General features: G+C 37.3%; 1 protein-coding gene and 1 long non-coding RNA gene across 2 annotated transcripts in view; both read left to right on the top strand.

The window, feature by feature from the left end:
- SPATA16 (spermatogenesis associated 16) overlaps nt 1-13,560 on the top strand; it is a 224,464-nt gene extending 210,904 nt beyond the window's left edge. The window contains exon 10 of the mRNA XM_082394297.1: nt 12,141-13,560. Within this exon, the coding sequence (XP_082250423.1) occupies nt 12,141-12,263 (123 nt within the window). The 3' untranslated portion in view covers nt 12,264-13,560. The remainder of the gene's footprint in view (nt 1-12,140) is intronic.
- Nucleotides 1-24,753, top strand: part of LOC309629817 — a 613,218-nt gene extending 588,465 nt beyond the window's left edge. Inside the window, exon 2 of the long non-coding RNA XR_014245237.1 lies at nt 24,684-24,753. This is a non-coding gene — a long non-coding RNA (uncharacterized lncRNA). The remainder of the gene's footprint in view (nt 1-24,683) is intronic.
- Nucleotides 24,754-24,956: the final 203 nt, after the last annotated feature.

Below are 24,956 nucleotides of genomic sequence, written 5' to 3' on the forward strand. Positions count from 1 at the left end.
CCAAGTGAGGTTCATTCCAGAGATGCAAACAAGGCTATTTGAATATTTAAAATTCAATGTAATCTACCATATCAACAAAATACAGAAAAAAAAATCACATAATCATATCAATTGATGCATTAAAAAATTGACAAAACTTAACACCCATTCATGATAAAAACTCTCAGACAACTACAAATAGAAGAGGATCTCCTCAAATTGTTAAATAGCATCTACAAAAATCCTAGAACTAACATACTTAATTGTGAAAGACTGAATGCTTTCTCCCTAAAATCAGGAACAAGACAAGGATGTCTGCTCTCAGCACTCTTATTCAACATTGTGCTAGAAATTCCAACTATTGCAGAAAGGCAAGAGAAAGGAAGAAAAGGCATATAGATCAGGAAGGAAAAAATAAAACTTCGTCAATAATGTAAGTATTATTGTCAACACAGAAAAACAAAAAAAAAGTAAACCAAAAAAAAAAAAAATTCTTAAAATAAGTGAGTTCATTAAAGCTACAAGGTAAACATACAAAACTCAATTGTATTTCAATATACTAGCAATAATCCGGGACAGTAAAATGTTAAATATAGTACCATATACAAATTTCAGAAAAAGTGAAATGCTTTGGTGTAATTCTAACAAAACATACACAGGACTTGTATACTGAAAACTATGAAACTGTAACGAAAGAAAGCAAAGATCTAAATAAATGGAGAGCCATGCTGTGTTCATGGATTGGAAGACTCAACACAGTATAGACATCAATCTCTCAAAATTGATGGTTTAATGCAATTCCTATTAAAATCTCTGCAAGAATTTTCATGAAGACAAGACTATTTTAAAATTTATGGAAAGCCACAGTAAACAGAATAGCTAAGACACTTTAGAAAAATACTGAACTGGAAGGAATCAGTCTACTGGATTTCAAAACTTTTTATATAGCTACAGTAATCAAGACTCTGTGGTATTAGTGGAATGATAGACACAAAGATCAATGAAACAAAATTGAAAACCGTAAGTAAATTCACATAAATATGCTCAATTGATTTTTTTATAAAGGCACAAAAGCAATTCAATAAAGCAAAAGATAGGCTTTTCAATAAATGGTGCAAGAGTATTTGTACATCCATAGGTAAAAACAAACCAAAAAACAAACAAAAAATTTGACCTAAGTCTGACACTTGATACAAAAATTGACTCAAAATGTAAAACTTTTAGAAAAAAACATAGGAGAAAATCTTTGGAATCTTAGTCTATGCAAAGCATTCTTAGACTTGACACCAGAAGTATGATCCATAAAAATCTAATTGATAAATTAGACTTCATCAAAATTGAGAACTTTTGCTCTGTGAAAGATTCTGTTTAAAAGGATGAAAAGACAAGTTACAGAATGACAGAAAATATTTGCAAACCACATGCCCAAAAAAAGACAAGTATTTCGATTTATAAAGAACTCTCAAAATTCAACAGTAAAAAATTAAAAAGTTAATTCAATTTGAAAGTGGGGAAAAGACATGAACAGACATTTCACCAAAGAGAATGTCAAATAAGCACATTAAAACATATTCAATATCATTAGCTATTAGGGAAATGCAAATTAAAACCGCAATGCAATAAATCACTCCACACCTATCAAAATGGCTAAAATAAAAATTAGTAGCAGCACTAAATGCTGGTGTCAATGCAGAGAAATTGGGTAACTCCTACATTGCTGGTGGGAATGTAAAACAATACAGCCACTGAGGGAAACAATATGACAGTTTCTTTAAAAAACTAATTATGCAACTAACAAATGACTTAGCAATTATACTCCTAGGCATTTATTTATTCCAGGGAAATGAAGTCTAATGTTCACACAAAAACCTTTAAACAAATGTTCATAGCAACTTAATTTATAATAGCCAAAAATTGGAAGTAATCTAGATATCCTTCAAAGAGTGAATCATTAAACTGTGATACATCCATACCAGGGAATACTACTCAGCAAAAAAGAAACAAACTGTTGATACACACAACAAACTGAATAAATCCCCAGAGACTAATGGAGTTATATACTATATGATTCCATTTATATAACCTTATTAAAATGAAAAAATTATAGAAATGGACAAGATTAGTGGTTGCCAGGGGTTAAGGAGGTGGAGCCAGGAGGAAAGTGGGTGTGGCTATAAAAGGGCAACACAAGAGATCTTGTGGTGATGGAACTGTTCTATATCTTGACTGTATCAGTGTCAATATCCTGGCTGTAATATTCTACCAAAGTTTTGCAAGATGTTACCATTGGGGCAAACTGATAAAGAATACACAGATTCTTCCTGTATTACTTCTTACTGATGCATGTGAATCTGCAATTATCTCAAGATAAAAAGTTTAAAATATATATACTCAAACCTTCAAATAAATTATGCCATTAAATATGGAAAAATAAAAATTTTATTTTTTAAAATATTTATTTATTTGGCTGTGTTGTTTCTTCGTTGCGGCATGCAGGGTCTTCATTGCAGCACATGGAATCTTTCGTTGCGGCGCTCGTTGGGGGATGTGGGCTCTTCACTGCAGCGCACAGGCTTCTCTCTAGTTGTGGCATGCGGGTTTTCTCTTCTTTAGTTGTGGCGCGGGCTCCAGAGCACGTGGTCTCTGTAGTTTGCAGCACACGGGCTCTCTAGTTGAGGCTCGAGAGCTCAGTAGTTGTGGCGCACAGGCTTAGTTGCCCCGCGGCATGTGGGATCTTAGTTCCCCCACCAGGGATCGAACCCGTGTCCCCTGCATTGGAAGGCGGATTCTTTGCCACTGGAACACCAGGGAAGTCCCAAAAACTAAAATTTTAAAAAGCCATGATACATTGTTTCGTGAACGAAGTGATAGCAAGGTTTCATAATTGTGCTTTAACTGTATACTAAACATAATTTCTTTAAAGTGCTATCATTATGGGAATTTTCAATTAGGACTTGGTAATACAGTTTAGCAGGAAGTTTTTTGCACATTTTGTAACATATCACAGGTAGATGACTTAGATTTCCACATTGTACTTTTATGACTAAAATACCAACATACAAAATTCACTAAATTTAAATGGAGAAATATGAGGCTTGTTTGTCTGTCTGAATGCTAGCCAAAAGCTAAAGGAAACTGCTATATTATGAATAGCAGAAACAACTTCGTTTCAGAAACTAAGTTTATTTTAGAAATTAATTTCAAGCCTGTTTAAAAACAATTGTCATTCTAATAAGAATTAAAATTCAAACCATTTTGGATGATAAATATTTAAAAGCATTTGGTCTGGAAACTAAACTGGAACAGAGCAAGGAAACTGTTAACAAATCCACTGTGGTCCACACTGCTAACCGCTGGAAAAACATCCTCGTTCTGTAACCACCACTACAGTCATAGAAACATGATATTTATTCCTGAGGATCCAATTCTTATTTCATATATCTTTTGTCTTCTTAAAAGACATCTTTAAAAGCTTTATTTTTAAAAAAATTCCTGGGCTTCCCTGGTGGCGCAGTGGTTGAGAATCTGCCTGCCAATGCAGGGGACACGGGTTCGAGCCCTGGTCTGGGAAGATCTCACATGCCGCGGAGCAACTGGGCCCGTGAGCCACAATTACTGAGCCTGCGCGTCTGGAGCCTGTGCTCCGCAACAAGAGAGGCCGCGATAGTGAGAGGCCCGCGCACCGCAATGAAGAGTGGCCCCCGCTTGCCACAACTAGAGAAAGCCCTCGCACAGAAACGAAGACCCAACACAGCCATAAATTAATTAATTAATTAATTAATTTTTTTTAAAAAATCCTTCCCTTTTTTAAAAATATTTAAATAAAAAAAAAAAATCCTCACCCAATTCCTGACGCATGAACATGTACAAACATACCTAATCTTCTCTCCTAAATCCAGACTACATGAAATCCAATAGGAAGTCCCATTTCAAGCCCAATGTCTTCCTTCTCTGCATAATTTACCCATGCGTTTATGTTTGAGATCAACCTCCTCTAATTGCCATTATTGGAAAGAAACTACACTGTTTCCCAAGGTGTATACTAAGCCTGTGCAGGGGGCACCAACAAAGTAGGGAGCATCAACCGACAGGAAAAGTGAAAGGTAGAAATCATCAAAGTTATGTATGAGGGGAAAATTAGAACTTAATTGAGCTATATGGCTTAGTACAGATCTCCTCAACTTACATTGGGGTTTCATTTCAATAAACCCATCATAAATTAAAAATACCGTAAGTTGGAAATTATTTAATACACCTAACCTTCTGGACATCATAGCTTAGCCTAGCCTACCTTAAATGTGCTCAGAACACTTAAATTAGCCTACAGTTGGGCAAGATCATCTAACACAAAGCCTATTTTATAATAAGTATTGAGGAGCTCATGTAATTTATGGTACTGAATACTGTACTGAAAGTGAAAACTAGGATGGTTGTATGGAGACAGGATGGTTATAAGTGTATGGGTTGTTTACCCTCGGGTCACCTGGCTGACGGGGAGCTGCAGCTCACTGCAGCTGCCCAGCATCACAGGAGTATCAGACCCCATACTGCTAGCCCAGGAAAAGACCAAAATTCAAAATACGGTCTCTACTGAATGCATATCGTTTTTGCACCATCATAAAGTCAAAAAATTACGAGTCGAACCATCATAAGTCAGGGACTGTCTATAGCTGTATTAATTTGCTAAGACTGCTGTAACAAAGTACCACAAACTGAATGGCTTGAACAATAGAAGTTTATCATCACAGCTCTGGAGGTTGATAGTCCAAATTCTAAGTGTCAGCAGGGTTGGTACCTTCTGAGGGCTGTGAGGAACAATCAGTTCCATGCCTCTCCCCTCGTTTCTGGTGGTTTGCTGGCAATCTTTATCATACCTTGGCTGTAGGAGCATCACCTCAACCACTGCCTTCATCTTCATAAGTTAGTCTCCCTGTGTGAGTGACTGTGTCCAAATATCCCGTTATCCAGTCATTTTGGGTTAAGGCCCACCCTAAAGACCTCATTTTAACTTGATGGCCTCTATAAAAACCCTATCTCCAAATAAGGGTACATCCTGAAACACTGGGGGTTAAGACCTCAATATAGGAATTTTGAGGGAACGAAATTCAACTCATCCCAGTAGTGTTTCATTTTAAATGACTCTGGGAGGGAAAGGGCCACCCAGATCTTCACAGTGACTATCCCTCCCCTCACCACATCTGAATGACTCCCCTTCCAAAGCTCTATTAGGCCATGGCTGTGTGTCCCTTTCTGTTATCATCTCTCATCAGCTTTGCTTGTGTTGAGCTTCTTGTCATTTTTTTCCTTAGTTTGTCCCCATTTCTAACTCTCTATGTTCTAAAACTCAGTTTCTCCCCCAGCAATGCCCTTGGTCTCATGGCCAGCCTTTGCATAAGAAATGGAAACTGGTCTATTGTTTTCACCTCTGGCTCACATGCCTTCAATTACTAAATGAAAATAGGTTGGATCTGTGTGCAAATGAAGTCACAGTCAGCCCCACAAAATGAGAGTGAGTCAGTAGCAATCCTCCTTCACAAGAAAGCTCTCAAGTGAACAGAGGGTCTCCTGACCTCAGGGCATCCCCATACTTCCCACCTACACATAAGATACAAACCAATTTTATAGTAAAAGATTATTGGAGAGAATATTCAAGTACTTTTTATCACGCCTATACTGAAAGTGACTATGAAGTGGTTCTATGTGGGAAAACATTTTAATCTGTAAAAATGTTGCATTTTATCCTGGGATCTAGTAGAAAAATCTTAAGTTTCGATATGCTAAAAAAATCATTAACTGAGAAAACGAATTATCTGATGATTGAATAATCTGAAGCAGTTAATAGGGTAAGAAAGAAAGTGTGCTATAAACTACCTTCTAGTGTTAAGTTAATCCGTAATAGAGGTCCTTTGGATGCAAGATAAAATATTGATACGTCTGGAGAAAAAGATATAGGTTTTATAGATATGATCATTTTATAAGTAAAATAGAACGAAGTACTGAGAACCCTAGTATCCATGGGTGTTTATATCAACCAGTTCAATACCTTTCATTATATACAAAACTACAGCAACAGAAGTGGTTGGATCCCTCTCATTTCCATAGTGCTTCTCCAATGTGGTACAAGGCAAATTGCAATGTGTCCTTCTTCCACTGGGCACATTTCTGTAGAGTGAATCCAGGCCAAACTATATATCATTAAAGTAGTACCTTAAAGTTGGAATGGATGTTAAAAGCTTCTTTAATCCAACCCCCAGCTCACATATGACCCAAATAATTCATACCTGCCAAAAAAGTCATCTAATGTTTGATTTCCAATCTCTGGTGATGAGGGTCACTATACCTTACCCTAAAACCCCTTCCATTTTTTATACAGTTGTGAAAATATTAATATAATATCTACTTTTTTACTCATTTAACTACTCATTCAGCTGTTTATCACTTCAACAAATATTTATTGAGAACCTATTATGAAACCAACAGGCACTACACAATGTGCTATTATAATCTTTGTGGAGGACTCAGACATTCATGAAGCGCTTTCCACAAACATCAAGCCATTTAATCCTCACAAAAACCCTGTAAATAGACTCTGATTATTAATTTGTTATTTACACTATAGATGAGAAAATTAAAGTTCAGAATTTAAGTCACATCACCAGTGAAAGAACTGAGAATCAAACTCGTAATTCTAGATAGTACTCTTTCAAATGTATAAACTAACACAAAACAAATTCATCATCCCTTCACATAACAATGCTGATATACCTAAAGATATCACAGATTCCTGTTATGTTTTCTCTTCTCCCCAGTAAACACCTCCAGATCCTCCAACGTTTCATTATACAATTTGGATTTAAGACCCTGGACATACCCAGAACCAAGCATGATAGCCCAGATGAGACAGGACCTGACCAGAAAAGGGAAAAAAACTATTGCTCACTTTGAGACACATTTTAAATATTGTAGTCTATAATCAGATCAGTTTTGGGTAACCAGGGAATACTGTTGATTTACATTGAATTTGCAGCTAATATGTACTATCAGAAACTCATATCTTCCCACTCCTTTCTCTGCCCCCTCTTAATTTTGTCTGTTATATAGTGGAATTCTGAGACCTAATCACAAGACTTTAAAGTATGTCAAACACCTACACTTAGCACAGTTACTGAGGCAGCAACCTCCACAGAGTGGAGGTCAAAAACACAAGGACTATTAGATAAAGTTGTTTAGCTTTTAATTTTATTTCACTTTTATAGGTATGTTTTATTTATTTGTGTTTTTTTCTATTTACTGGGCATACACTTCCAGATTCAAGTATTAATACTACCACTAAATAATAGCAATTCAAACCTATGCAAATACTTCACATAAACTGTTTAATTTAATCTCATTAGGACCCTGTGAAGCAATTGACGATGAAGAAACTTGGGTTCCAAGGAATTAAATGTTTGCCCAAAAGTCACCAAGAACATGCTGGAGCTGGGATTCCAACCCAGCTATATCTGACTTTGACCCAGCAGGCTGTCTCTCTGCCATGACCACCTTTTTGCCCTGAATAACTGAAAGCGTCATTTTTTGTTTGTCTTTCTTAGGATTGTTTAACTGCCAAAATGCTTTTCACATGGTAAACTACAAAATAGTGGGTTGTTTTTTCTTTTCCATTAGGAGTTTTCATCATTCTGACTTTTAGCCTAGTACTAGGCTATTATTATAGGTCCATTTTTTTTAACGCATTCCTGATTATGTGACCTTTTTCTACCTTTTACATTTGTCACTAATCAAACTCATCCTTTTTCCCTAAAACTGTTCATTGAATTTTATCCCTTACCTCATTAAGATACCATCAATGTCTCAAATGAGAAACTTCACAGTCATTACTAATTCTGCTTGCCTTCTAACCCCAACACAGAATTTTTCATCAAGACTATAGCTCTTACTTCCCAAACGTCTCTTAAATCCTTGATGCAGGCCCCAATAGTATTTTTCATGTCATATTGCACTGGGCCCTAACTGATCCACCTGCTTCTAGTCTTCCTGGCTGCATTCCACCCCACACAATGCACCAGATTTATCTTCCTAACCAAATAGCTAAGTATTTTTCAACTTTTTATAAGCTGACCCCAATCTATATTTCCTGCTGTGTATATCTCTACCCTCTGTCCCCCCATGCCCACATCTATGCTATGTGACCCACCCCTATCAAATAGCCCATGTTCTTTCACAACCTTGCTTTTATGGATGCCATTTCCTCTGTCTGGAATGAGTTTCTTGTCCTGGCAAAGACCCAGCTCCTATCACCTCCAATACACCTCCACATTCCTTCAGATAGAACTCACTGTTCTGACATTTTTGCTAACAGAACTTTTTGTACATAATTCTTATATAAACATTCATGCTTTGTTGCAATCATGTTTTCATTAACTGCCTCTCCTATGTGAATGAGTTCCTCATAAACAACCATCTCGATATTTTTGCTTATCACCTTAGTACAGTGCCAAATATTGTACATAGTAGATGTTTAATAAATATTTGCATGAAAGAATGAAAGTACTTCCTTTGAGATCTGAGCTGACTAGAAATTTTCCTGTAATACATATTGGTCTATTTAGTTACCTCCACATTTCTTCCTAATTGGTATTATTTGTTTTTGTACTGTTAGAATTTCAACTTTGAAATCTCCTGTACTTCTCAGGCTGTCTTCTCTTTTACGGTTTCAAAGACATCTTTGTTCTGAACTTTTGACCCCACAGTAAGTCATGACTGACAGACTTCTGTGCATAAGAATTTAAAAATCCTCAGAAATAGTCGATAACAATTTCCTAACTCTTTGATGAGGATTATGATTGACAACCATATGATAGGTGAGAATCTGCCCCTTTACTGAGACCTTCAGTTCCCCTCAATCATCTGGAATCCCCAAATTCTCTACAAACTCATTTGGTCTGATATCCACATCTCAGTAATGCCAAGTCAGCATTGGCACACAGATAGACAAGAAAATGTTATCTGCCCATTTTGCAAATGGGAAAATTAGACCCAGAATGACCAAGGAGACTATCTGATATAGTTAAGCAAGTAGACCCTATACTAAAAAGAAGGTCTAATAAGGCCTCTGCTCCAAAAACTGGCTCATTTCCTTCCTTACATGCTTGCATATTTCTTTGTGTTTTATTTCCCTAAGGGTTTTATAGAAATTTCTATCATTTGCAATCTGTTCTTCTTAGTTATATGAATCTATTTTCTCTTCAACCAGCATTTTTCTTTCCTTGACTTAAAAAAAGAAAATAAAGAACCAGCTTTACTAAAAACATGTTGCAGCTCTCCTACACTTCAGTAAGTACAGAAGCTAAAATTGACTTACTTTACTGCATGTTCTGTCATTCATCTAATGGTATAATCTTAGAGAATAACCTCTGGTTTGAAAATTGTAAGGGCACATCTTAAGACTGGACAAACTTAAATCTGATGTGAGTACAAGTCATGGAATTTTTTTGGCTTGGTATGTCCTTGGAAATTATCCGGGCTAACCCTTTCTTCACTAAAGGCTGGTGAAAACTGAAGCTCAGAAAGGCCAAGTGACTTTTCTGGTGTCACAGATCAAGATTATAAGCCAGTCCAAGAGCAGAACTCAACATTCCTGACTCCTTTCCCAGTGCCCTTTCTACTTTTGGCTGTTTCAAGTATGGAGACCACACCTTGTTATTACCTTGCCTAGACTCAAAGCTAAACAATGGTAATAGAATGATGGGATATGAAAGTGATTAATCCTTAAGAGAAAAGAAAGCCTTCTGATATGCTTCATACCAGTCATCACTTTGAGTATGGAAAAACACATTGGTTTCTGAACACACTGATGTCTTCAGCTCTATCATCAGAGAGCAGGATTGTTGAGGGTCTACCATATCTTAGTTATTGGGAATAGTGAACACCACGGACCTAGCTGCCTGCCTTATGGAGCAAGCCCAGACGGGAAGATAGATATTATATAAAACATTACAAACAATTAAGTAAAAACTTACAATATGCAAAGAGATGAATCAGCTGCTGTGGGAATATGTTACTGAGAGCCCCAACCTGGTCTGCGTTATCAAGAAGTATGTCCCTGAGGCACTGATGTTGAACCTGAAATCCAGAGGCTATGTAAGGGTTCCAATGGGAGTATTCCATCAGAGGGCATAGAATTAGGAAGATCAAGGGTGCAGAGAATGCTGCACGGTTGTGTTTAGAAAACTGAGAGATGTACCACAGGGCTAAGGCAAATGTAGTGACAGGAGACAGAATTAGAGACAGAAGTGTAACCAGATCACGCAGAGCTGTGTAGATCATGTTAAGGGCTTGGGAATCCATTTAGGCATTTTAAGCAGGGGAAAATGTGACCAGGTATATATTTTAAAAAGATCATTCCAGTATTATTAGGAGAATGGGTTAAAAGGATAGCATGTAGACAGACCAGGTAGGAGGTGAACACCTAGGCCAGGTGAGACATGTACATAGTCTGTACTCTAGACCTCCCAGTTTAATTCAGCAGTACTCTATTCCAATGACATAGCTTGTGTTTCTTCTTTGTCTTTTTTAATGAAAGGCAAACCAGTTAGTCAACACTGCTCTTAATAAACACAATTTTTTAAAAAGATAGCAGCCACCTAACGGATATTTTAAAACAATTATTTCTCTGTATCATTGAAGGAAGCTTTATTTGTTGCATTAGGGTTGTAATTGTAACTGTATTTGGACTAACTGCAAACATTATCATTGTAAAGAGCTTTGATTTAACCATACATTTTCAGTGCAAATAACATGAGTGAGTAATCAACTCTATCAAAGTAACAGTAAAGTGCCATCCATCGTGTTTATTTTGATTGTGCTCTATGTTAATTTTTTACTTATGGTTTTGGTATAAGTTGGATAGTATAAATGGATGGAATACATAGAATAATGCATTGACTTCATGACAGGATCCAAAAATATTCTGTCAAATCATTTTGATGATTGCTGCAATAATCAGATATCATAAACAACATGTACTTTTGGGAAAATTTACCTGAAGTAATTTTAGGTTTTCAAAAAGAATTGTTTTCTTTAATTGTTTTCTTTAATTGTTTTCTATAATTGTTTTCTATAATTGTTTTCTATAACAATTTCTATAATTGTTAAATAAATTATCTTATTTTCTTAAGGAAACCAATGGACAGTTTTCATCACCTTGTGTGATATAAGACCTAACTATAACATATAAATGAGTGCTACCATTTATTACTCTCTTTTTGACAATCTGAATTATCTTTTGGATATTACTCTGAATGATAAATCAAGTGATTTAAAAGTAGAGCTCAAAATTGGAAAATTGAACTTGTAAAGTGCTTTTATCTTAAGGAGACGATACGTTAATATACCTTGAAGTGTAAGTGCTCTAGCTTTGAGCTAACTTTATGACAACAGGTTCTTCCGTGAGTGATTTTAGACTAATACAATATACAGGTCTCGGGAATCAGGGTTAAGTATGAATTGTTTTTCATCATGAAAGCCCAACTCAGCATATACGTAAACTGTTTTACTCTGGCAAATAGTATAATACATTCAACCAACTGTCACTGAATAATGATAAGTTTTCTTTGGAGAAAGACAAATAATTTATTTCTAAGAACTATTGTTTTGTATATCGTTATTTTATCTTATTTTATTTCAACTTTTGATTTAAAAGAGAAATGGCTCTTGCTAAGACAATGTGGAATATTCATTTTTCTCCCAAGTCGGCCAGGGGTATACCAATGCTAGAATCTCTGGTTTTGAGGGGAGTAGATTTTGTTTCATTATTCTTTTAGAAAATTGAATAATTTTTCACCATTTATTCCTTTTTGAAATCCCTGGTTTTACTGACCAGTAAAGACAGCAGGTGATGATAATCCCCAGTCCCATCCCCAATATGTAGGACTGAGTAGTAAAGCAAATTCCTGCATGTCTGCTTCACGCTCCTAAAACAAAGGACCCTGAAATTAAAACAAAAAGGGGGCTTTTATATTTAATTGTATCTGTCTCTGCCAGTTCTGTTCCAACATGGACCTGTATGTGCCGTTTACTTTTAAATTCCTCACCATTTTCCTAAGTACACAAAACCTGGGGAAACAATAAAGAATCTTGCCGTATCTGTTTATTTCTTCTAGGTTGGACAAATCGAAGACTTTCTATACCAACTAGAGGATAGTTTCTTAAAAACTAAAAAACAGAGAGCTGCTCGAAGGCAAAAAAGAAAAATGAAGCGGCTTCAAACTGTGCAGCAAAGCTAGTCACTGGGGAGCAGGCGACACCACCGAGACGTTCCAGAGAAAGGGCCAATGGCATCCCGCCAGCCTGACTGTGACAGCCCAGCAACAAAGGCCTAGCGCCAAAAGAATGAGGTGGTGCTCCTCTTGGCAAAGACGGTCTACACTTCGTTAATCTCAACTGGCAGCAATAAATGTTCTCAGCAAGTTTGACCTGACTCTTGCTCGAATTCGTCTTACTTAGTTCAATAGCTTATAAAACAACCATTGCTGCCTCTTTCACCTGTCTCGCTCTTTCAACGTTGACTAAAGTATACCAGGTCTATCCAAGTCCACTTATAGTGTATGTGCATATTCATGTGTATTCATTAAGGATTAGTCACATACCATATACAGATATGGACAATATAAATGCAGATTTTTTAAATTATAAAGCAGATAATATACTTTCTCAATCCTTATAGAGATAGCCCTATGTGGTATGGCTGATATCATCAGTTATTTCACTAACATCTGTATTCTTTCCTCTGGATCCCTCATATCCCCTCCCCTTAAATGACTCAACACAAATGCGTATATTTGACAAGATAATGAGTCAAGAGCCATTACTCAAGACCTCAGTTAACACCAACAAGGAGGTTTGAAGATAAGAGTAAGAAGATGGGACCCATCTACAGAGTAAAATAAACAAGAAAATGTAAATTTTAAAAATAATGGAAAAAATAAGATCTCAGAGTACATTAATAACATGAAAAGGAAAAAAGGGAATAAAATACTTAGTGCTGAATTTTTCATTATACAGTGAGATCATAAAGGAATCAATAATTTAGCCTTACGTATATGTCAGATTTGTGTAGTCATCATTATGCAAGATATAAATATTTTGAAACTTTGAAATAAATTACGACCTTGATTTCCCTGTGGACCATCTGCTTAATTCTTACCTTTATCAAACAGTTTCCTCTTTTACCCCACTCCACCCAGAGATCATCATCGTTGCCATCATGTTCCCTCAGGTTAGTTATTAATATAACGGTAGCCAGTTAAAGACAGGGGCGTTTAAGAAACTCCTTTTTGTTTCTAGACTCACACCAGCAAGGCACCTCAGTTCTGTTCTCATAAGTACTGGAAAATCATTTCTTTCTATGGACACTTGAGTCTGTAACCAAATGTGGGAGTCTAAGACAAATGGCTCAACCTCCCATGCAGCCAGTTCTGCTGTTATCCCCTTTGACCACTGTCCAGGAACTTCCTATTAATAAATATATATATATATATTTATATCCTTATAACATTGTGTGTGTGTGTATGTATGTATATATATATATATATATATATATATATATCCTTATAACATCTCTAGGAAACAAAGCTTGTTGAGCTTTGAATTTAACTTCAGTGTTAAAATTTTATTTTCCAAAAGAATTTCTATGTTCTGTGAGTAATACTTTTTTTCTTTAATTGGGATGGAATCTTAGCACTGCCTGTTTTCTGAAAGCCCTGTTGATATTCAGTAGCTGTTCAACTGCTTTATCTTTGTTCTTCAAAAATTAGTGTTCTCTCATTCCACAGTGCTAAAAGATTATATTTGAAAATAATATAGTTACAATTATTAGATGATGGTTTCACTGTTTGACCACTTCCCCCAAATCCAATACTAAATATCCATTGGTTGTGTTTTTGGCTGGGGCTTGTTTAGGGAAAGGAAGGCAGTTCTAGTTGGTCTTAGGAAGGATGATATAAAATGGAAATCCAAAAAATTCAAAAGAAACTTTTTTTCAGAAAAAAATTAATCAACGCTCATAGCTCTTCAACAAGGCATCAAATAATTAGAATTCTTAATAGGTATAATAGCAATGTCCATAGGAATGAATTTTGCTCATTGTTTCAACATTAGTGTCAAGAGCCTTGAATAGCAATAATACAGATGAAGGATTTGTAAAGCAATATGATATTAGTTTAAAATAAAATTAATACCAGAGAAAGCAAAGTTTACAAAGTACTTTCAGAATGCTTATTTTATATCAACTTCATAAGAATTTCTTCACGTATGCATTTCCTCCCTTTGCAATTGAAGAAACCAACACCCAAAGAGGTTAATGCCTTGCTTGACTCTAAAGACTTGTTCTGTCCCATACTTGCTATTTGAAATGTGGTCCATGAACCAACAGCACCAGCATCACCAGGGAATTCATGAGGAATGCAGAATCTTAAACTCCTCCTCAAACCTACTACCTCAAAGTCTGTATTTTTAACAAGCTCCCTAGGTAATTTATATATGCCCATTAAAGTTTGAGAATTGCTCTTTTACCATATTGGAAAATATTTTCCTGTCTGTTCAAAGTTAACATGACACAGGGCCTGATGATATGCTACTCTTAGGTTCTGGTCCAAAAATATTTCCTAATATGATCATTTCTGCAAAGGTTTATGCACCAAAAGAACGAAAAATTAAAAGTTCAGTAATTATAGAAAATGTGTTTTTCCTCTGCCATTTTATTCTAAGATAGATAGGATTTTATTCTGGAACATTTCAAAAACATGAAGCAAAACAAAAGAAAGACATATGGGCCAAAAAGAAGTGGTATACACTTGATGATCAGACCAATTTAAATATTATTAATTGTATAGCTAGTCCATGACCTAAATGCCTCAATTGTTTCCTCTGTCTTCCCCTATCATTTCTCCTATGTCCCTCCATCATTTACTGACGTATCTAGATGGGAAGCAGAGCTCTGCTGATCTCTAGAGCTAGGGGCAACTTATCTTTCAAAATATCTAAACAGATTCTTTCCAACTTGTCTACATCACCGTGATCAATTCTGTCCATAAAATGTATTTGGGGAGACTGCCACTGGGTATTATTCTGTAAGAAATAGTTCAAGTTCAGAAGTCCCACCCCGAGAGGAGGAATCCCAAAGGAGGCCACCTATGATCACATGAAAATCCTGTGTATCCTGATCCATGTCTTCCTTAATGTCGGGTACTTGATCATTCTCAGTCATTCCTTCATCATCCTTCGAGACACTTTGGTATTGTTTGTATGTGTAGGGGTTCAGAATATGTCATCCTAAAATATGCTACATTGGCATATTTATTATTTTGAATTAAAGGTACTTGAGAAGCTGCCAATGCAAGAAGAACATTCTGAACTTCCTTTGTCCCCCGAAAGCAGGAAATAAATCTCCCATATGAAAGGTATCCTCTCTGTACCAGGAGGTAAAAGACATCCTTACTGCCAGAGACAGGGAAATCAGGGCCATAAAAGGCTATATTAAACAAACCTTGTTATTTCTTCACTGTTTACTAACCCCAGCCCAAACACCTCTGCCTTGGTAATTATAAACAAAGTTATTGTTTCTTTGTCTAAAAGGTACAAAAGCTTCCTGCTTTGGTCACTTCTTTGAGTCTCATATCTTTGTGAGGCTCCTGCACATACATACGTAAATTAAATGTTTTTCTCCTGCTAATCTGTCTTTTTATTACAGGTGGATCTGAACCAATAACCTAGAAGGGTAAAAGGAAAATTATTTTTCCTCCCCTACAGATGTTTTTCTCAGCTTTTCAGTTTCAAATTTTTCAAACCTATGGAAAAGTGGCAAGAATAGTACAGTATAACTGATATACCCTTGGCATAGATTTCCCCAATTATTAACATTTTGTCTCACGTGCATTTGCATTCTCTCTGCTCCTTGTCTCTCTCTCACCTTCTCCCCTTCTCTCTCTCTCTCTCTCTCTCTGTCATCAAGTAAAACACATTCCATAAAAAACCAAATTGTTTCTTTTAGTAGGATTACCTTATCATGAATACACTATGTTAATCCCCCATTTGCATGTCTACATTTAAGCTCTGCATCAAATCAGACAAGTGAGCACAGCTTCTTATAAACTGCTGGGGCAAGTGGCTATGGACAGTACACACCACACTGTCCCTGTCTTCCTCCTCCCTGCCAGCCTTTCTGGAGCATTGCTGTAATGATCACAACAGCATTCAGCAGGGGCAGGGTTCTTGAAGAAGGAAAAGTAAGTAACAAATGCTGTTTGTTACTTGCTAGCAAGGTACAGCCTCAGAACTGGTAATTCATACTTTTTTGTATCTTCAAGGATGGCCAATCTTTTTGAGAACAGATGTTGCAATTTTTGAAAACAGCCAAATTTTACGCAGAACCCAAATCGGTGACCAGAGTAGATGGTCAACTGAGTAATGTTACTCTGTGTCCAAGACTGTGTGCCTCTCTGAAGTAATGGCAGGCACAAAGGCAACTGCACTGACATAAGAAGAGCTTTCCAAGTGACTTCTCTGAAGAGAACCATGTGTACCTTGGTATCTACATGCTATTGATAGTATGTTTGTTTCTATATGCTTCTGATGGAACAGAAAATTGGATAAATTTTAAAACCTCTCTAGAAAGCAATTTGTCAGTGTGTATCATGAGCGCTAAAGATGTTTATACCCTTTGCCCCAAAAATTCTACTTTTAGGAAACTATACTAGAGGAATAACCAAATACATGTTATAAAAGTTTATATTCATTACAGGGTTATTTTAAATAGAAAAATAAAATGAACTCAACCAAAATTTCCAACATAGGTAATAGACTAAATGATTAATGACAGTCTATCCAATGCTTAACCTAATCACAGGTAAAAATTTTATCATGTTAAAAGAAAAAAAATATAAAACTATATAAGCACAATTATAACTAGGTTATAAAATATATGCATATAAAAGACTGGACGGACATACAATAAGATATTAAAAATGGTTATCTTTAGTGGAGACAGTTCTGGGTGATTTTATTATCTTTTTCTAATATTATACAATAAGTATATGTTCCTTGATAATAAGAAAAAAACCTTAAAATATGATTATTTAGTATCACTCTGCAGAGAAAGACCAATTCATATCAACTTTTCTTTGCCTGTTTACAGGAAAAAAATTATATATTCTGAAAACTTGCATCTCAGATAATTGCTGTTGCATAGACAGAGGCCAGTGGAAACATTTTATTTGCAGAATTCTTTGTGGCATAAAAATTTTTACGACTACCTCCACCAAACATCCATGGGATACACAGACCAGAAGGTCACTAAAGTAACTATTACACAGACCACCAATTATGGTGTTTTACCTGCCTTTAAAAGTAACAAAACTGGAACTTCCCTGGTGGCGCAGTGGTTAAGAATCCACCTGCCAATGCAGGGGACACGGATTTGATCCCTGGTCCGGGAAGATCCCACATGCCGTGGAACAACTGAGCCCATGCGCCACAACTACCGAGCCCGTGCTCTAGAGCCTGTGAGCCACAACTACTGAGCCCGCGTGCTGCAACTACTGAAGCCCACGTGCCTAGAGCCCATGCTCCGCAACAAGAGAAGCCACTGCAATGAGAAGTCCAGCACTGCAATGAGAAGTCCAGCACTGCAATGAGAAGTCCGGCGCCGCAACGAAGAGTAGCCCCCGCTCGCCGCAACTAGAGAAAGCCTGTGCGCAGCAACAAAGACCCAAACGCAGCCAATAATTAATTAATTAATTAATTAATAACTGATACCACATGTGAGTTGTCCCTATCTCCCTTGCTTGTGTTCCTCATAACTTTCTCCTGATTGTTTTGTTTCATTCTTTCCCTGTACTCACAGGATACAACCCTACAAAATATGAGATGATCACAGACCAAAGTCCTTTAAAACAAAATGTATTGAAAGTTAAGAGACCACTGGCAGAGCAAAGCTTTGATTTATAGTGGCTTGATTCACTGAGATGGGGTGATGGAGTCCAAGTTCAATCAGATATTTCACAAGTTGCCTGATCCACTCAGCAGTTCCCTGGGCTCTCGGGACATGGATACAAAGGACTATTGTGCAGCCTTGACAAGCAGCAGATTGTCAAGATGTAATAGAATGTAATGACACACCTGGGGCAGGCACCTATCTTTGACAAGTCATCAAAGGGAGGGAAAATCAGAAAACAGACCCAAAGAGCATATCAAAAGTTATAAATGTAAGCATATCCTGCTTGTGCCTCAATAAGAAGAAGCCAGAAACACTCAGACTGCATGACATAGAGATTAAAATTACTCTCTACGTACATTATTTAATAAATGGTATGGGAACGTGAAAATTAAATACTGGATATGCTCTTTTGTTGTGATCCTTTATTGATCCAAGGCAATGTGCAGAACTAATATGCATTAATAGTCAAGACTTTAACTTTCTTTTTAAATAAGTGTTTGGGGAAGTAGAAAGGTAAATATTCATTGAGAAATGGGAAGACTAAATCCCTGATATTGATAACAAGCCAGTCTTTCTCTAAGCCTTGTTCAGTAGGTTTACAGATATGAATAGCTAGGTCAGGCTATTCCCTAAACCAGAAGGGGAAGTTGGTGTAGTACAGCTGTTAAATGTAAAGCCCTAAGAAAAGTACCTCTCACAGGTACTGCTCAGTTCAAGTTAGCTGACGATGGTGGTAATCATGACATGGAAAGCAAAACGGGCTTTGATTTTGAAGACCAGGGTTTCAGTCCTAGCTATGTTGTAATGAGGGATAATAATTTTTTTCCCTACCTAATGAGGTCTCAGTAAGGAGCAAATAAGATAATGAAATATAAAATGATTTTTAAACACTGAAGCAATAATGCCTTTATTGACAACTCACAATAAGCTAGGCATTGCCCTCTAGTCCTCACTACAATGCTGAGACAGGAAATGTTATTATCTCCTTTTACAGATGAGTAACCTGAAGAACAGGAGGTGAAGTACTTCCTTAGAGCTAGAAAGTATCAAAGCTCGAATTCAAACCCAGGCAGCTTTACTCCAGAGTTGGGACTTGACATTGTACTTCAAGGCTTGTGGCAACCTTGTGTCAAGCAAGTCTATCAGCGCCATTTTCCTAAAGCATTTGCTCACTTCATGTCTCTGTGTCACATTTCACTAATTCTTGAAATATTTCAAACTTTCTCATTATTGTGATATTTTTTATGGTGGTCTGTGATCGGTGAGTGATCTTTGATGTCACTATTGCAAAAAGATTATGACTCACTGAAGGCTCAGATGATGGTTAGCATTTTTTAGCAATAAAGTATTTTTTAATTAAGGTATGTGTATTTTGTTTAGATGTAACGCTACTGCACACTTAATAGACTACAGTATAGTGTAAATATTACTTTTATATGCACTGGAAAACCAAAATATTTGTGTGACTCACTTTACTGCAATATTCACTTTACTGCCGTGGTCTGGAATTGAACCCAACATATCTATGAGGTGTGTTTGTATCACTTCTCTGTGATATTTCTGTTTTTAAGACCTGGTGGGGGCTTCCCTGGTGGCGCAGTGGTTGAGAATCTGCCTGCCAATGCAGGGGACACGGGTTCGAGCCCTGGTCTGGGAAGATGCCACATGCCGCGGAGCAGCTGGGCCCGTGAGCCACAATTACTGAGCCTGCGCGTCTGGAGCCTGTGCTCCGCAACAAGAGAGGCCGCGATAGTGAGAGGCCCGCGCACCGCGATGAAGAGTGCCTCTGCTTGCCGCAACTAGAGAAAGCCCTCGCACAGAAACGAAGACCCAACACAGCCAATAAATAAATAAGTAAATAAATAAATAAGTCAGGAGCTCTTTTAAAAAAAAAAAAAAAGACCTGGTGGGTCCCTGGTAACATTAGCATTATACACACTTGAGATTGCCAAAAAACAACCCCAGGAGCTCCTCCGTATTCAATACAGTAGCTGCCAGTCACATAGGACTACCAAGCCCCTGAAATGTGCCTCGTGCAACCAAATAACTAATTTTAATTTAAACTTTAAATTTTCCGACTTAACTTTTTAAAGTTCAATTTAAAAATGGACACAGTTCAGTTTTTGGAAAACTTGGAAATATATTTGGAACAATTTGGACATGAAAATCTACTTTTTAACTGTTAAATTTTATGAAATCAAAATACAGATCAAGTATACCCAAAGAAAAATTAGCATCCAAATTGAGAGATTCTGTAAGTGTAAAAAACACACCTGATTTCAAAGACTTAGTATTAGACAAGCATGTAGGGAATTCCCTGGCTGTCCAGTGGTTAGGACTCGGTGCTTTCACTGCCGTGGGCCCAGGTTCAATCCCTGGTCCAGGAACTAAGATCCCTCAAGCCTCGCAGCACAGCCAAAAAAGAAAAAAAAAAAATTGTTGTATACCTGAAACTAACACAACATTGTAAATAAACTATATTCCAATAAAAATTTTTTTAAAAAGAATCTGTACTAAAATTGAGTATTTCAGAAAAGAAATGTAAAATGTCTCAACAAATTTTCTATTAATTACATGTTGACATGATAATATTTTGGATAAAGTGATTCAAAGAAAATGTATTATTAAAAATTCATTTCACCTGTTTCTTTTGACTTTTTTTTTTTTTTTTTTTAACTGTAGCTACTAAAACACTCAAAATTGCGTATATGGCTCACATTATATTTCTATTGGCCAGCACTGGCCTGAACAATAACTCAGCTGGAATGAGGAGTTCTCCCCTTTTCCCAGCAGAAGGGGCTCAACAGGATCTTGACCTTCCTACCCTGGCTGTAAGCCCCCAAGGTTCCCAGAGGCAGAGCAAGCGGCTTTCCCAGACAATTGGCCGTGAAAGCCCTGGAGTCCAGTGGTATCCCCCCTTTGATGAGTTTGCTCTCATGTTTGCCCTATGAGAAATCAACAAGGAGGCAGGTCCTGCTCTTGGGATGTACACCCCCGGTGTGTCCAGCACAGTGCCCTACAGCCAGCGCTCCTTTCTGTGGACGTCATGTACGCCACATCTCGCCGAACCTTGCTTGAAGTTTCCCTAAGCCTTTCTAACTCATAGAGCTATAGAATTGGCTTGGCTCCTGACAAATGGTGACCATAAAGGGACCCACCTTGCCCAACAGGGATTCCTGGGATCCTAGGAAAAGACTGAACTTCCTGCTAATAGGAAGGTAGATACTCAAAGAGCACAGAAGTGTGATCTTATTGTAAATGTGACACATGTGTACTTACCACAGGAGAAGCCAAGGACATACTGGTTACATCTGTAACCAGTGTCACTCCCCTGAGTCACATTATCCCATAAAAATATAAGTGGCAGCAAAGTGAAATTCCTGTACTAAGACATAATACTGCATTTAACCCAGAATAAAGCTAAAACACAATATGATTTATATATTCCAGGGACAGGGGAATCCCTATCCACTAGCAAGCATGACAATGGGCTACCTAATGATGAGAAAATCCACCTCTGTTTAAATGCTAATTAAACATCTACTGAGAGCATCCGACTATATGACAGGAAGTGGGGTAGACATTAGCACAGTAACGTGAAATAATATAAAAAGCATTGGCTTTCTCATGATGAGATCTGTGTCTCAATCTCTTAATCTGTGGAAAAAATGATAACAATCCTCATATGGATATTGTGAGCCTTAAATTGATCATGTATTTTAATTGCCTAGACAGTGTGTGACACATAGTAAAGACTCTTTTAGTGCCCTCCCACTAAGATAGAAGAGTGAAAAACAGTCCCTGACATGAAAGAATTGATACTATAGCCAGAGAAGCAGCAGACCAGCACAGCACCCATCCTAAGACTCCCATAGCAATGCTGTAGCCCAGGTGTAATCGTGCACCTCTACAGTGGCAGGAAGAAAGGGGGGGGGGGGGCACTGATGCATGTGCCTGTGAATCCAGGACAACCAGAAAGTGGACATTCAGAGGCAAGAGGGGGCAGGAATATGACACAGAACATGTATGAAATTGAACTGATATGATCCCAGGACAAAAAGTAGGAATTGCTTCCTTGAAGATAAAATTGCTTTAAGCTTGTTTTCTTGTCATTTGCCTTTCTCATAAATGTTTAGCACAGAAAAACCAATTATTTGAGGTATTTAATGAGCTGTGTTCTAAATAATCACAATTTTAAACTAAATATGTTCATGTTTTACCAGAATTCTAGATTTTTGTAAAATAGAAACATGTCTTTCCCCTTATACTTCGCAAGTAGGCATCTTTTTTTATTATTATTATAGCTCAAAATCATAAATTTCTCCATCCCAGTCCCTTGGTTACAGAATTTTTCTCATTTTTCATGAGTTTTTATTGTTCCTGATGGGCCCCATTCTCCCAGTTCCCCCTCACTCCAATACATCTTCCACACTGAACCCACAGCAATCTTTCAGAATCCCACAAGTGCTGGTCACTGCACTGCTTCTCCCACCATCCGCAGCTCCCCATTTCTATAGAAGCCAGACCACTTGGATTGCACAGACTTCAAGACCAAGTCCTGCCTAATTTCCTGCCCCATCTCTTGAGCAGTCCTACCCTGGAACACCCCATAGTTCAGAGATGCTGGGCACCACACTTTGGCAATCTCTTGCCATCGTGACCTTGTTCTTACTCTTCCCTATACACTTTCCCTTCTCATCTACCTGGCTTTCAAAGCCTCAGCTCAAAATGTCACTTATTTTTTAAAACCTTCATCCATTCACTTCTCCTGTCTCCAACCCCCGGCGAACTATCACGCTTTTCTCAACATTTACATGACACTTTGTTCATATCACTAGCATAACTCTAGTCATATCATATTAGAATCAATTGTATACACATTATTTTTCTCAGTTACATCATGGACTTTTAAAGGAAAGGGAGATTTTTTTTATCCCTAGTTTAATGATAGGACTGGGCAAAATATCACCTTATAAAATCAGGGTAGCTAGTCAATAGCTCTTTAAAAGTGCCTAGGAGAGAGTGAATTCTCCAAAAATCTTATATAGAGAAGAAAAATAGGGGTGATGAAAGAGAAGGGGGACGTTTAGCAACTGAGTTTAGAATTCAACACAATTGGTTTTTAAGTCTAGTTCCTACAGATGAAGTAGCTATGCTGTGACCAAAGACAACCCACATTGTTTCTCTATCACTCACCTAATCTGCGAAACAGAAATAGAAATACTAATAGTAGATCTTACCTCCCTGGTACTGCTCCAGGAACAAATAAGTTGAAGGAGTGCCTGTAAAATTCCAATTTTGAACTGAGTCCAAGGTCACTCCGTTTTTAAAAATGTATTTTTCAGAAAAGGAAAATTGGAAATTTGCTCTAAAATTTTTATTGAAAAAATATTCTCTTTTGTTGAATAATGATAGGAGATAAAAACATGCCACAGTTCCAACTCATCCCCCTTTGTGAATGAATTAAGCCACATCAAAATGCAATAAAAAGGGTATAAGGGGCTCCTAAGAATCATTCAAATTTTTATCATTTTCCCTCCATAAAATAAGCATTTCTGTTAAAATGATATTACATAAAAATGGGATTTTAATGTGTGAAGATTCTTTAAAATCACGAGACCACCTGGTAAAAGGGAGGTTTAAAACTATTTTTCCCTCCATAGAAATTAGAAATGAAAGAAATCAGAAATGAATTAAATTAGAAAATGCAAAATCAAAATAGCCACAAAATAAAATGTGCTCTCCAAATGTGGAAGTGTCAGGATATCCAACTCAAAGATGCCCACAGTTAAGAGTATTGGACTCTTGGTCAGCAGTGACCATGGGAATGAGAAGTTCTGCAGGAGTGGAAAGACCGCATGGGTTATGCAGGAAGGCACAACTGCAAGGGAGAGACAAAGTGACTAGAAAACAGGAATTGTGACATCATAGCACAGTCAAAAACTTTAATTACTTGCCAACAAGGTACCTGCCATGAGAAAGAGTCACAGTAGACAAAAAATACAGTAACGTTGAAAGGATGTTCACTTCAGAGGGAAATGGGCTCCTCAAAGCATAGGAAAAGGATCCTTTTGATAAATTTGTATTAATAGGCAAGCCTCAATGTCTTTTTCAAGATACGACTATAGTGATGAATAGAAAGCACTTCAAATTGTGAAGTGTTGAGATAATAAGCATAACACTTCATACATTGTATCTGTAAATATTTGGGGAATGTGAATATTTATCTTGGTCATCCCTGGAGAGCTTCAGTTTGAAAAAACAATGAAAAATGTATGTGAGAACAAAATATCCAACAAAGATTCTTCGAGGGTATAAGCTGAGCACCTTGGAGAGTATCACCTCTGTTGTCCCCTAGGACACAGCTAAGGAAATATCTTTTCTTACACCCAACGTCACCCAAGTGCACTAGAAGAACTGGGTCTCCCAAGGGACTTCATTCACTGTTAAGAGTCTTTTATAAACAAGAAAAATCTAGCTCAAAGTATTCAGTGTATTTAAGAAATCTACAGGGCTTCCCTGGTGGCGCAGTGGTTGAGAATCTGCCTGCCAATGCAGGGGACATGGGTTCGACCCCTGGTCTGGGAAGATCCCACATGCCGCGGAGCAACTAGGCCCGTGAGCTACAATTACTGAGCCTGCGCATCTGGAGCCTGTGCTCCGCAACAAGAGAGGTCGCGATAATGAGAGGCCCGCGCACCGCGATGAAGAGTGGCCCCCACTTGCCACAACTAGAGAAAGCCCTGGCACAGAAACGAAGACCCAACACAGCCATAAATAAATAAATAAATAAATAAAATAAACCCAAAGTTAAAAAAAAAAAAAAAAGAAAAAGAAATCTACAAGGTCACAAATCACTCTATTATCTCCCATTTGGCTTTTTCACCGCACTGCCAATATCAAAACTAACAACATTTTACATTTGTGATATTGTGATTCATAAGAAATATATATTTGGTCTGCATCCACATTTCCTGTCTAACAG

This window comes from Balaenoptera borealis, assembly GCF_965194805.1.
Source record: "Balaenoptera borealis genome assembly, chromosome: 5".
NCBI lineage: Eukaryota > Metazoa > Chordata > Mammalia > Artiodactyla > Balaenopteridae > Balaenoptera > Balaenoptera borealis.